General features: G+C 43.3%; 1 protein-coding gene across 18 annotated transcripts in view; it reads left to right on the top strand.

The window, feature by feature from the left end:
• LOC139385228 (unconventional myosin-IXAa-like) overlaps positions 1-13,016 on the top strand; it is a 158,953-nt gene that overhangs the window by 70,790 nt on the left and 75,147 nt on the right. For all 18 annotated transcript variants that reach the window (XM_071130359.1, XM_071130352.1, XM_071130358.1 and 15 more), the window contains 3 exons: positions 962-1,051; positions 7,942-8,058; positions 9,303-9,437. In XM_071130359.1, coding sequence (XP_070986460.1) covers positions 962-1,051; positions 7,942-8,058; positions 9,303-9,437 — 342 coding nt within the window. The remainder of the gene's footprint in view (positions 1-961; positions 1,052-7,941; positions 8,059-9,302; positions 9,438-13,016) is intronic.

Below are 13,016 nucleotides of genomic sequence, written 5' to 3'. Positions count from 1 at the left end.
CAGGAATTTGGTTTGCATGCAGCGTGTAATTACATCATTTCTAATTCTGTCATCCGTCTACAAATATTCTGTAGGCACAACTCTATTTTTCTCTCTCTGCCTCAGTTTATGAAGGATCGTTTTTCCAGTGAACATGTGCTGTGAAGGGACAGAAGTCAGGACTTATAAGGGCAGATGTATTCTCAGAATACTGATCCAACCATCGTTGAGGTTTGCAGGAAAGCAACAGGAGCAGCTAGTGGCTAAGGAACATGGCTTGTGCTCATGTGAAAGAACATATGTTCCCCAAATGGGTTGGGTCAGAATCAGTCAAGCATCTTACAGATAAATGGAAATTCATTTGAAAATAATGTTAAAATAATAGATAAATGAGATGTGTAATGATTTATACAGCTTACTTGTGATTTAAAATATGAGATGGTTTGTAATCAGTATTTAAGTACCTTCAGATAAAGTGCTGCTGTGATTCCTCCACTAGGGTTGCACAATTCCTGGAACGTTCAGTAAATTCCCTGGCTTTCCCGATATCCCGTTTTGTAAGATTCCCAGGAATGAGGAGGAAATAAAGTGGGAAATCTGGAATCCTACAACCAGGTTTTCTGTTAAACCAGGGAATTTATTGAACGTTCCAGGAATTGTGCAACCCGAGTTGGGACATAGTCTACATCCAAGAGAAGTGCACTGTGCTGGGACCTCTTCTCCCCTCTAGTTCCAGGATGTTAATTGGATAGTGCAGGCCGCTGGCCCTCTTCAATAACTAGAAATAAGTCTTTCTCATGAGCGTGAGTGCCCGTCCCACTAAACATAGCAGGGCACATATCCACCCTCATTACCTAAACATTTGGCTGAATGAAAGCTGTTGTAGGGCTTGGTGTGTGTACAGAAGAAGAATGGGCTTTGTGTTTCTGAAACAGAAATTGCTTTCAACTGTGAAATGAATTGTGGTCTCTTTTCTGTACAGGTCAAGGAGGAGATGCTATTTGAAGCCCTGACGACGAGGAAGACCATGACAGTGGGAGAGAGGCTGATCGTGCCCTACAAACTGCCTGAGGTGAGACCAAGTCAACAGCACAAACATGAAACTCATCCCAAACATTCTCAACCCTTAGTGCAACGAAGAGGCACAGTCAAATACTCCACCTTACCTCAAGATGTACAATTCCTCAACCCAATCCCAAAGTATTCTTGAAAATTTGATCATCAAGACATATTGCATTATTCTGCATTGGTAAATGCTAAGGAATAGTAGGCACCCTGCCTATCTAAATAACGATATAGGGGAAACACTGGGTCCCAGTCCCAGGGCAGGCTGTGAAGGAGCTGGAGTCAGAGCTGGTCTGTTTGTCAGTCTCTGTCATCTGTCTGTCTGGTTGGGTCTGTCAGTCGGTCTGTCTGTCTGGTTGGGTGTGGATAGTTGAGGTATCAGATTGATGTCTACAGTGGGGTAGGCCATGGCGGATGTCAGGGCCGTTAAAAGGGGTCTGCTCTGCAGGGCCAGCGGAACTCACAGCTACACACACACACGCGCGCACATGCACTCATACACCACATCTATCATTTTGACCTTGGAAACACTGAGTGGGAAGTGTCTGTGTGTAGAGCTGTTAGTTCCACTGGCCCTACCGAGCAGACCCCCTTTAATGGGAGTGTGCTTGTAACCATGCAAACACCTAGATATGGTTTTAAGTTCACTAAAAAAGTATCCTTGAAATGTGCAAGTCAGCCTTACACCAAGCTACTGAAAAAAGTCCCTTTTGAGAAAGACTGCCACAGCTCTCAATCCAATGGCACAAGTTCCTTTTTCTCAATGCTAGTCCACAAAGGCTGCAGCATCAGAGAGCTGCTTAGTTTGTTTACAGAAACCAGAGAGGGATTCTCTGAAAACAAACCCACTACGGCCATGTAATGCAGACAAGACTCAGCTGAAAGACTGACCAACAAGCTCACAAAGTGGAAATCAAAGGCCTATTCTTTTAAGTGTAATTCTAAAGTATAGTTATTATTTTTAGTATAATTGCATATTATTTTTAGTTATTTACACCTACAGTATGTCCACATGTTGGATGGGTATTTTATCTAAATCTTTTCCACAAAGTCAATCCTTTTCTACCTCCCCAACTAGCATGTGGCTATGCCATATCACAGCATACAACAAACTTCCTCACTACACAAAACTTTAATAATCCACAAGACCGCTACTTTATCAACCATATAATGCAAAACACAGCTACGCCCTCGTTCCAGCTGTTTAGGATCCATTTTATATGAACAAACAGTGCTGATTGTTCTGGCAGCTCTTTGGGTGGTCCTTTCTGTAAACATTGTTGTAACGGTTGCAACAGTGAACTTTTACTCATTCGCCCTGTAGTCTCAACTGGTATTTTACTACTTGAAAACTCAAGTACCATGGATTTGTTTTCTCTCTAATTGTGACTCACCACCTGGATTCAGTCTTATGGAGGAACATTTGAAATTGTGTTTTTTACAGAGCTACAAAGTGGTATATCATAAACTGTATTTGAGGAACAATGGGAAAGTAATTCTGCTTTGAAAAGTTGATTAACTTTTGTCGCAGAACGTTGTTCACACCCTCTTAAGCTTTTGCCCCACCCATCTCATTTTTGCTCTCGGGGCGCATACTTGACGCTCTGGACGATAATTTGTTTACCTATGGATCACATGAAAACAGCCTAACCAGCTCTACTGGCAACAATTTCATTACGCTTTTTTGCAGACTGACATCGGCCATATTCAACGGGTGTTGTACACACGTCACGTAACGTTAGCTAACGAGTCAGCCAGCTAACGTTAGCTAGTTAAACCACAATGAACAGTGCCAACAATGCCACAGTGCGGGGGGCTAACCAACCAGATTCAATGTTAGCTAGCGAACATTAGGCTCTAACTAGAAAAGCAAACGGCTCTGGGATATGGATAATAACGTCAGCTAGGGAGCCAGCCAGACAGCTAACAGTAGCTGGGGAGCCAGCCAGACAGCTAACAGTAGCTGGGGAGCCAGCCAGACAGCTAACAGTAGCTGGGGAGCCAGCCAGACAGCTAACAGTAGCTGGGGAGCCAGCCAGACAGCTAACAGTAGCTTGAAATGAAACCACTTTCTGTCAAAATTAGAAATGTGTAATATCTGAAAATGTAGCTAGCTATTTTACCTGAATACATCATCATGCATGATGGACGCGTCTCCCTGTCAGGAATGCCATGCCACGGTTGCCCTTAGTTTGAAGATGTAATCCGGAGGTGTTTTCTCCATCTCTTTATCTGTCATACTCTAATTACATTGATTTCAAAACTTGATCCTCCCGGAGGTGGAGAGCAACACAGCAGCCCCGTTCAACAGGATTACCAACACAGACTGACGAGCTCAAATAGACAGAAGCCTTCTATATGGCAGACCAATCCGAACTAATCTCTCGGCATTTCCAGCCCACTTATTATCTCAGCCAATCATTTGTGGTTTAACTTCTGTGGTTTAACCAACAAGGCTCATAATTTAACAATTGCATTTACAGATGGCATACAAGTTTGTTATTAAGGCACATGAAAGCTCACATTTTTGACAAGACATTTCTGCCAAAAAATGCATTTTGAAAAAGCGGCTCTCCTGTGAAGTCATGACTTGCGACATATGCCTCGTTTCCTGGATCAGGTCGTATCCATTTTGTTATTGAGATATTTAAAAGATTGACGCTCACCGGAATGTTCTGAATCCAACTTCCTTTAAATAATGAAAAGGCCTCTCACTTTTGAAGACTCTTGCTAGCAATATAAATAGCATTTTGTATGATCTTTGGGAGTTGCTAGGCAGATCTTTTTGTAGTCGCTAAAAATAAAGTAGTAAATTATGTAAAAGACAGTCATTTCAACTTTTGCTGGACCGTTGTATAATGGCATGTTTTGAGCAAAAGTAGACATCTGAAGCTCTGCAGGCACTTATACTGGAAATGTACTATACTAACTTCCCACACAATTCAGTCACATTTTTGTGTGTGGTAAATCTATCTCACCTGGTTGATTAATGGACATTCAGGCATGGCAAGGGAAGATGACAAACAGCCCTTCACTAAACAGAAACTTGGTTATGTTATTAAAACTTATTTTGCATGTTTCGTGTCTATAGTCGATATACTGTAGTTAATTGTGAAATTGCCCGTTTTCCACACCGTACTTAGATCAGTAATAATTTTGTGTGAAAACATCCTCTAGTACTTTGCTATTACACCATATCTCTCACTATTTCCATTTCCTTCTAAAATACATTGCCTCATTCCTTGACACCTCTATGCTATCAGCTGCCTATCCTCAGAGGGGTAATGTTTTCATTGGTGTCTGTTCTACAGTAGATTGGATTGGTAGTGCCTCTGTCACTCTGATGGTCATTTGCCAGACTAATGTCATTAATCATGACCAGGAGAGGTGCTGCTGGGACGTAATACAGGGTGCCAGCCCAGGACTCGCCTCCTGTGGCCACCTGCTGAAGCCCCATTGCCACGCCACGAGTCACAATGCTGTGCTTGAAAGATATTAACCAGACATGGAGCGCTGATCTAAGATCAGGTCCCCCCTGTCCATGTAATCGTATTCATTCTGATCAAAATGACAACACTGATCCTAGACCAGCACTCTGACTCTAAGACACTTTATGAATATGGCCCTGCCCACGGATCTCCTGGGTCATGTTCGTTAGGCACGTGAAACGGGGAGGGCACTACCTTAGTGTATCTAATAAGAACTTTATCGTTTTCATTTCGGAGTTGGACATAAGACGGGGACAGAGGACTGACGTGACGGGGACAGAGGACTGACTGACCGGACGTGACGGGGACAGAAGTCTGATGTGACGGGGACAGAGGACCGATGGGGACCGAGGACTGGGAACATGACTCAAGTCTTTGTCATATGTCTAATATTCATCCATGTTACTATACTCAGCAAAGAAAGAAACGTCATCTCACTGTCAACTGTGTTTATTTTCAGCAAACGTAACGTGTAAATATTTGTATGAACACAACAAGATTCCACAACTGAGACATAAACTGAACAAGTTCCACAGACATGTGACTAACAGAAATTGAATAATGTGTCCCTGAACAAAGGAGGTGTCAAAATCAAAAGTAACAGTCAGTATCTGGTGTGGCCACCAGCTGCATTAAGTACTGCAGTGCAGCTCCTCCTCATGGACTGCACCAGATTTTCCAGTTCTTGCTGTGAGATGTTACCCCACTCTTCCACCAAGGCACATGCAAGATCCAGGACATTTCTGGGGGGAATGGCCCTAGCCTTCACCATACCATCCAACAGGTCCCAGACGTGCTCAATGGGATTGAGATCCGGGCTCTTCGCTGGCCATGGCAGAACACTGACATTCCTGTCTTGTAGGAAATCATGCACAGAACGATCAGTATGGCTGGTGGCATTGTCATGCTGGAGGGTCATGTCAGGATGAGCCTGCAGGAAGGGTACCACATGAGGGAGGAGGATCTCTTCCCTGTTCCGCACAGTGTTGAGATTGCCTGCAAGGATGTGACGGACCCTCCACCTCCAAAATCGATTCCGCTCCAGAGTACAGGCCTCGGTGTAACGCTCATTCCTTCGACGATAAACGCGAATCCGACCATCACCCCTGGTGAGACAAAACCGCGGCGCGTCAGTGAATAGCACTTTTTGCCAGTCCTGTCTGGTCCAGCGACGGTGGGATTTTGCCCATTGACGACGTTGTTGCCGGTGAGGACCTGCCTTACAACAGGCCTACAAGTCCTCAGTCCAGCCTCTCTCAGCCTATTGCGGACAGTCGGAGCACTGATGAAAGGATTGAGCATTCCTTGTGTAACTCGGGCAGTTGTTGTTGCCATCCTGTACCTGTCCCACAGGTGTGATGTTCGGATGTACCGATCCTGTGCAGGTGTTACACGTGGTCTACCACTGTGAGGACCATCAGATGTCCATCCTGTCTCCTTGTAGCGCTGTCTTAGGCGTCTCACAGTACGGACATGGCAATTTATTGTCCTAGCCACATCTGCAGTCTTCGCGGCGCCATGCAGCATGCCTAAGGCACGTTCACGCAGATGAGGAGGTACCCTGGGCATCTTTCTTTTTTCATTTTTTTCAAAGTCAGTAGAAAGGCCTCTTAGTGTCCTAAGTTTTCATAACTGTGACCTTAATTGCCTACCGTCTGTAAGGTGTTAGTGTCTTAACAACTGTTCCACAGGTGCATGTTCATTAACTGTTTATGGTTCATTGAACAAGCATGGGAAACAGTTTTATTTTTAATTTATTTACCCCCTTTTTCTCCCCAATTTCGTGGTATCCAATTGTTAGTCGTTAATGTCTTGTCTCATCGCTACAACACCCGTACGGGCTCGGGAGAGATGAATGTCGAGAGCTATGCGTCCTCCGAAACACAACCCAACCAAGCCGCACTGCTTCTTAACACAACGCGCATCCAACCCGGAAGCCAGCCGCACCAATGTGTCGGAGGAAACACCGTACGCCTAGCGACCTGGTCAGCATGCACTGCACCCTGTCCGTCACAGGAGTTGATGAGACAAGGATATCCCTACCGGCCAAACCCTCCCTAACCCGGACGACGCTAGGCCAATTGTGCGTAGCTCCATGGACCTCCCGGTCGCGGCCGGCTGCAACAGAGCTTGGGCTCGAACCCAGAGTCTCTGGTGGCACAGCCTTAGACCACTGCGCTGCCCAGGAAACAGTTTTTAAACTCTTTACAATGAAGATCTGTGAAGTTATTCGGATTTTTACGAATTATCTTTGACAGAGTCCTGAAAAAGGGACGTTTACTTCCATCAGATACTTCCATCAGACAATGTAATCAACTTCACTTGTGTGGATTTCCTGCTTTAATTATACAATGTTCCTAACATCTGGGCCCCATCGGGTTTGGCTTCAAACAAATAACTAATAAACATCTAGAAATCAAGATGCATTTGTTGCTTGTTTTTCTACATTGCAATCAAACAAGGCTAAATCTCTTCCAAAGACATAAAACGCCACATGCAACAATTTTCAAGGAAATCAGCCACCTCCGACATCGTTTTTAGAGAATTTGGCAGTACCACGTGTAACCACGCCAGCCCAGGACCGCCACATCCGGCTTCTTCACCTGCGGGATCATGTGAGACCAGCCACCCAGACAGCTGATGAAACCAAGGAGTATTTATGTCTGTAATAAAGCCCTCTTGTGAGGAAAAACCTATTCTGATTGTCTGTGCCTAGCTCCCCAGTGGGTGTGCCTTGGTCCCAAGTGGCCTAATGAATTTATTTCACTTGATCAGATTTTTTTTACAATGAACTGTATGTAACTCAGTAAAATCATAGTAATTGTTGCATGTGGCGTTTTTATATTTTTGTTCAGTATATATTGGAAGAGATTTAGCCTTGTTTGATTGCAAGGTAGAAAAACAAGCAACAAATGCATCTTGATTTCTAGATGTTTATTAGTTATTTGTTTGAAGCCAAACCCGATGGGGCCCAGATGTTAGGAACATTGTATAATTAAAGCAGGAAATCCACACAAGTGAAGTTGATTCCATTGTCTGATGGAAGTGTTTAGGGTATTCCATGCGTACCTAACTGATCACCCATGGCACCAGGGCCCGTGTTCACAAAGCGTCTCAGAGTGGGAGTGCTGATCTAGGATCAGTTTTGTCTTTTTGATCATAATGAATAAGAGGAGGTTCTGATCCCGGATGAGAACTGCTACTTTGAGATGCTTTGTGAATACGGGCCCAGGTCTTTCACATTCAATCTTTTGAGGTCAGTAGTAACACGGATGAATAGTGAGGTGGAGTAGCTCACTAGTAACATGGATGAATAGTGAGGTGGAGTAGCTCACTAGTAACACGGATGAATAGTGAGGTGGAGTAGCTCACTAGTAACATGGATGTGTGGTTTTGTATGTTCCTGCAGGCGGGCACGGTGCGAGACTCCATGGCCAAGTCCTTGTACAGCGCACTGTTTGACTGGATTGTGTTCCGGATCAACCACGCACTGCTCAACAACCGGGACTTGGAGGAGAGCGCCAAGGTAAGACCAACGTGACTGCTATCATGCTTTGTTACAACATACTTATGTCTGCTTATAATATATCCATGTCATGCGTTGATGACATGCTCACCTCTCCACTTCATTAAGATTAAGATCACTTGATTGGTCAATTTCAAGGTCCAACTAAAAGGTTACTTCCTTCCACTTTTAACCCAACCTCTCCGAAAGACACGCATACATACAGTGGTGGGAAAAAGTACCCAATCGTCCTACTTGAGTAAGAGTCTAAAAGTATTTGATTTTAAATATACTTAAGTATCAAAAGTGCAAGTATAAACCATTTCAAAGTCCTTATATTAAGCAAATCAGACGGCATCATTTTCTTGTTTTTTATTTATTTACAGATAGCCAGGGGCACACTGACACTGACATCATTCACAAAAGAAGCATTTGTGTTTAGTGAGTCTGCCAGATCAGAGGCAGTAGGGATGACCAGGGATGTTCTCTTAATAAGTGTGTCAATTGCACCATTTTCCCGTCCTGCTAAGCATTCAAAATGTAATGAGTACTTTTGGTTGCCAGGGAACATTTTATGGAGTAAAAAGTACATTATTTTCTTTAGGAATGTAGTGAGGTAAAAGTTGTCAAAAATGTGAATAGTAAAGTACAGATACCCCCAAAACTACTTAAGTAATACTTTAAAGTATTTTTACTTGAGTACTTTACTGCATCCATATACAAGTTTTGGGGAGGTGTGGGGGGCTGCCACACTGGGCGCCCAGGGAGCTGTTGTTGGGGCAGTTAAGTGCCTTGCTCAAGGGCACAACATTTACCCTCCTTTTGCCAGCTCACCTCCTGCCAGATTGGTTTCCATCGGACTCAGGATTCGAACTGGCAACCCACCGGTTGCAGGCTCACCTCTCTAAGGCTACCTCTCTAAGGCTACCTGACGCTCACCTCTCTAAGGCTACCTGACGCTCACCTCTCCGCCCAGAATAACTGGCTTTATGCTTCTGTTACAGGTGTTCAAATAGAGCGTGAACACCTTGGCAGAGACGAGTTGTTTTATTGATTTAATAAATCACAGTATGAACCACCTTCTGGAATCAGTGACATCAGTGGTTTTGTTTGAACAGCTTCAACCTTGTTTTCCATTATGTGCCTAAGGGTCTTTGGTAACCTTCCCAAACCTTCTCAGTTAGACTTTCATGTTGAATTGTTTTTTTGTTGTTGTCAAAAAACATATTGTTAATTGAGATTTCACCCTCATGTATCCCTCGCAGATCTTTTCCATCGGAGTGCTGGACATCTTTGGCTTTGAGGACTACGAAAACAACAGCTTTGAGCAGTTCTGCATCAACTTCGCCAACGAGAGGCTCCAACACTACTTCAATCAGCACATCTTTAAGCTTGAGCAGGTAAGGCATTTGGCATTCCTGCACCCTTTCAGTACTAAACTGTACGTATCCACAATGCACTTACATGGAAGTTTACAATACAGTGGTCCTTTAAAGAGGAGACCAGCTCCTCCAGTGGGTTATGCAATAGGGTTTATTATGGGGCTGACTGCCACATGACTCACCTCTTCAACCCTCTGACTGCTGATTATGATGGATCTATCTTACGTCCTCAACCCTCATTATGATGGATGGCTGTTACCTCCTCAACCCTCATTATGATGGATCTATCTTACTTCCTCAACCCTCATTATGATGGATCTATCTTACTTCCTCAACACTCATTATGATGGATCTATCTTACTTCCTCAACCCTCATTATGATGGATCTATCTTACTTCCTCAACCCTCATTATGATGGATCTATCTTACTTCCTCAACCCTCATTATGATGGATGGCTGTTACCTCCTCAACCCTCATTATGATGGATCTATCTTACTTCCTCAACCCTCATTATGATGGATCTATCTTACATCCTCAACCCTCATTATGATGGATCTATCTTACTTCCTCAACCCTCATTATGATGGATCTATCTTACTTCCTCAACCCTCATTATGATGGATCTATCTTACATCCTCAATCCTCATTATGATGGATGGCTGTTACCTCCTCAACCCTCATTATAATGGATCTATCTTACTTCCTCAACCCTCATTATGATGGATCTATCTTACATCCTCAACCCTCATTATGATGGATCTATCTTACTTCCTCAACCCTCATTATGATGGATCTATCTTACTTCCTCAACCCTCATTATGATGGATGGCTGTTACCTCCTCAACCCTCATTATGATGGGTCTATCTTACTTCCTCAACCCTCATTATGATGGATGGCTGTTACCTCCTCAACCCTCATTATGATGGATGGCTGTTACCTCCTCAACCCTCATTATGATGGATGGCTGTTACCTCCTCAACCCTCATTATGATGGATGGCTGTTACCTCCTCAACCCTCATTATGATGGAGGGATGGATGTTACCTTCTCAACCCCCATTATGATGGATGGATGTTACCTCCTCAACCCTCATTATGATGGAGGTGTGTTGGTGTTAACTGACTGGATTGGAGAGAAAGGTTGTTTCGGTCATGATCAGCTTTGTAGGTAAACATCATGTTTAATCACGATTGTCCTTTAGTACTTTTTAGGCTGCATTCACACAGGCAGACCAATTCTGATATTTTTTTCCACCAATTGGTCTTTTGACCAATGACATCAATCTTTTTGAAAGGTGATCTGCTTGGTCAAAAGACCAATTAGTGAAAAAATATCAGAATGTGTCTGCCTGTCTAAATGAAGCCTTAGTGAGTACAACTGAAACTGATTGGAGAGTTCCTTTTAACAGTACCATCTCGGTAATGACACATACTGTATTTGCTCAAGGAGGCCTCCTGTACAAAGGCACCCATCCATAAAGTCACTGCCGTCATTAACCTCCATGTTAAAAATTAGCCACGGCTTTTGAACGTGTACAGCACTCACTCAACTTCTAAGAGGGTTTGTTTGCTTCATGCTTTGGTGAGGTTGGGCCATTGCATCATGCTACTAATAAATCAGATTTAATGGGATTTCCTATGTTAAAATGTACGGTTCCTCAGCAGAACAAATGGCTTATGAAATGAATGGTCTTACAAGAGCACTGAAGTGAATGTGTTTGAATGTTGGAGGTATAGTTCTGAAGACAATACTCTGGTATAGTTCTGAAGACAATACTCTGGTATAGTTCTGAAGACAATACTCTGGTATAGTTCTGAAGTGTTAGAGCTCAATCAAGACAATACTCTGGTATAGTTCTGAAGTGTTGGATCTCAATCAAGACAATACTCTGGTATAGTTCTGAAGTGTTAGAGCTCAATCAAGACAATACTCTGGTATAGTTCTGAAGTGTTAGAGCTCAATCAAGACAATACTCTGGTATAGTTCTGAAGTGTTGGAGCTCAATCAAGACAATACTCTGGTATAGTTCTGAAGTGTTGGAGCTCAATCAAGACAATACTCTGGTATAGTGTTGGAGCTCAATCAAGACAATACTCTGGTATACAGTACTAGTCAAAAGTTTGGACACACCTACTCATTCAAGGGTTTTTCTTTATTTTTTACTATTTTCTACATTGTAGAATAATACTAAAGACATCAAAACTATGAAATAACACATGGAATCATGTAGTAACCCAAACATGTGTTAAACAAATCTAAATATATTTTATATTTGAGATTCTTCAAAGTAGCCACCCTTCGCTTTGATGACAGCTTTGCTCACTCTTGGCATTGTGGTCTTGACTATTATTCTACAATGTAAATGTAAATGTCTTTATACCCTACCGTTACTGGTGGTTGTAAATGTCCTTATCCCCTACCGTTACTGGTGGTTGTAAATGTCCTTATCCCCTACCGTTTCTGGTGGTTGTAAATGTCCTTATCCACTACTGTTTCTGGTGGTTGTAAATGTCCTTATCCCCTACCGTTTCTGGTGGTTGTAAATGTCCTTATCCCCTACCGTTTCTGGTGGTCATGTCCTTATCCCCTACCGTTTATGGTGGTTGTAAATGTGCTTATCCACTACCGTTTATGGTGGTTGTAAATGTCCTTATCCACTACCGTTTATGGTGGTTGTAAATGTCCTTATCCACTACCGTTTATGGTGGTTGTAAATGTCCTTATCCACTACCGTTTCTGGTGGTCATGTCCTTATCCACTACCGTTTCTGGTGGTCATGTCCTTATCCACTACCGTTTATGGTGGTCATGTCCTTATCCACTACCGTTTATGGTGGTCCTGTCCTTATCCACTACCGTTTATGGTGGTTGTAAATGTCCTTATCCCCTACCGTTTATGGTGGTCATGTGCTTATCCCCTACCGTTTCTGGTGGTCATGTCCTTATCCACTACCGTTTATGGTGGTCATGTCCTTATCCACTACCGTTTATGGTGGTCATGTCCTTATCCACTACCGTTTATGGTGGTCATGTCCTTATCCCCTACCGTTTCTGGTGGTCATGTCCTTATCCACTACCGTTTATGGTGGTTGTAAATGTCCTTATCCCCTACCGTTTATGGTGGTCATGTCCTTATCCCCTACCGTTACTGGTGGTTGTAAATGTCCTTATCCACTACCGTTTATGGTGGTTGTAAATGTCCTTATCCACTACCGTTTATGGTGGTTGTAAATGTCCTTATCCCCTACCGTTTCTGGTGGTCATGTCCTTATCCACTACCGTTTATGGTGGTCATGTCCTTATCCACTACCGTTTATGGTGGTTGTAAATGTCCTTATCCCCTACCGTTTATGGTGGTCATGTGCTTATCCCCTACCGTTTCTGGTGGTCATGTCCTTATCCACTACCGTTTCTGGTGGTCATGTCCTTATCCACTACCGTTTCTGGTGGTCATGTCCTTATCCACTACCGTTTCTGGTGGTTGTAAATGTCCTTATCCCCTACCGTTTCTGGTGGTCATGTCCTTATCCACTACCGTTTATGGTGGTTGTAAATGTCCTTATCCACTACCGTTTATGGTGGTCATGTCCTTATCCA

This window comes from Oncorhynchus clarkii, chromosome 26 (assembly GCF_045791955.1).
Source record: "Oncorhynchus clarkii lewisi isolate Uvic-CL-2024 chromosome 26, UVic_Ocla_1.0, whole genome shotgun sequence".
In the NCBI taxonomy this organism is placed as follows: domain Eukaryota; kingdom Metazoa; phylum Chordata; class Actinopteri; order Salmoniformes; family Salmonidae; genus Oncorhynchus; species Oncorhynchus clarkii.
This window is presented reverse-complemented; position numbering and strand designations above follow the sequence as displayed.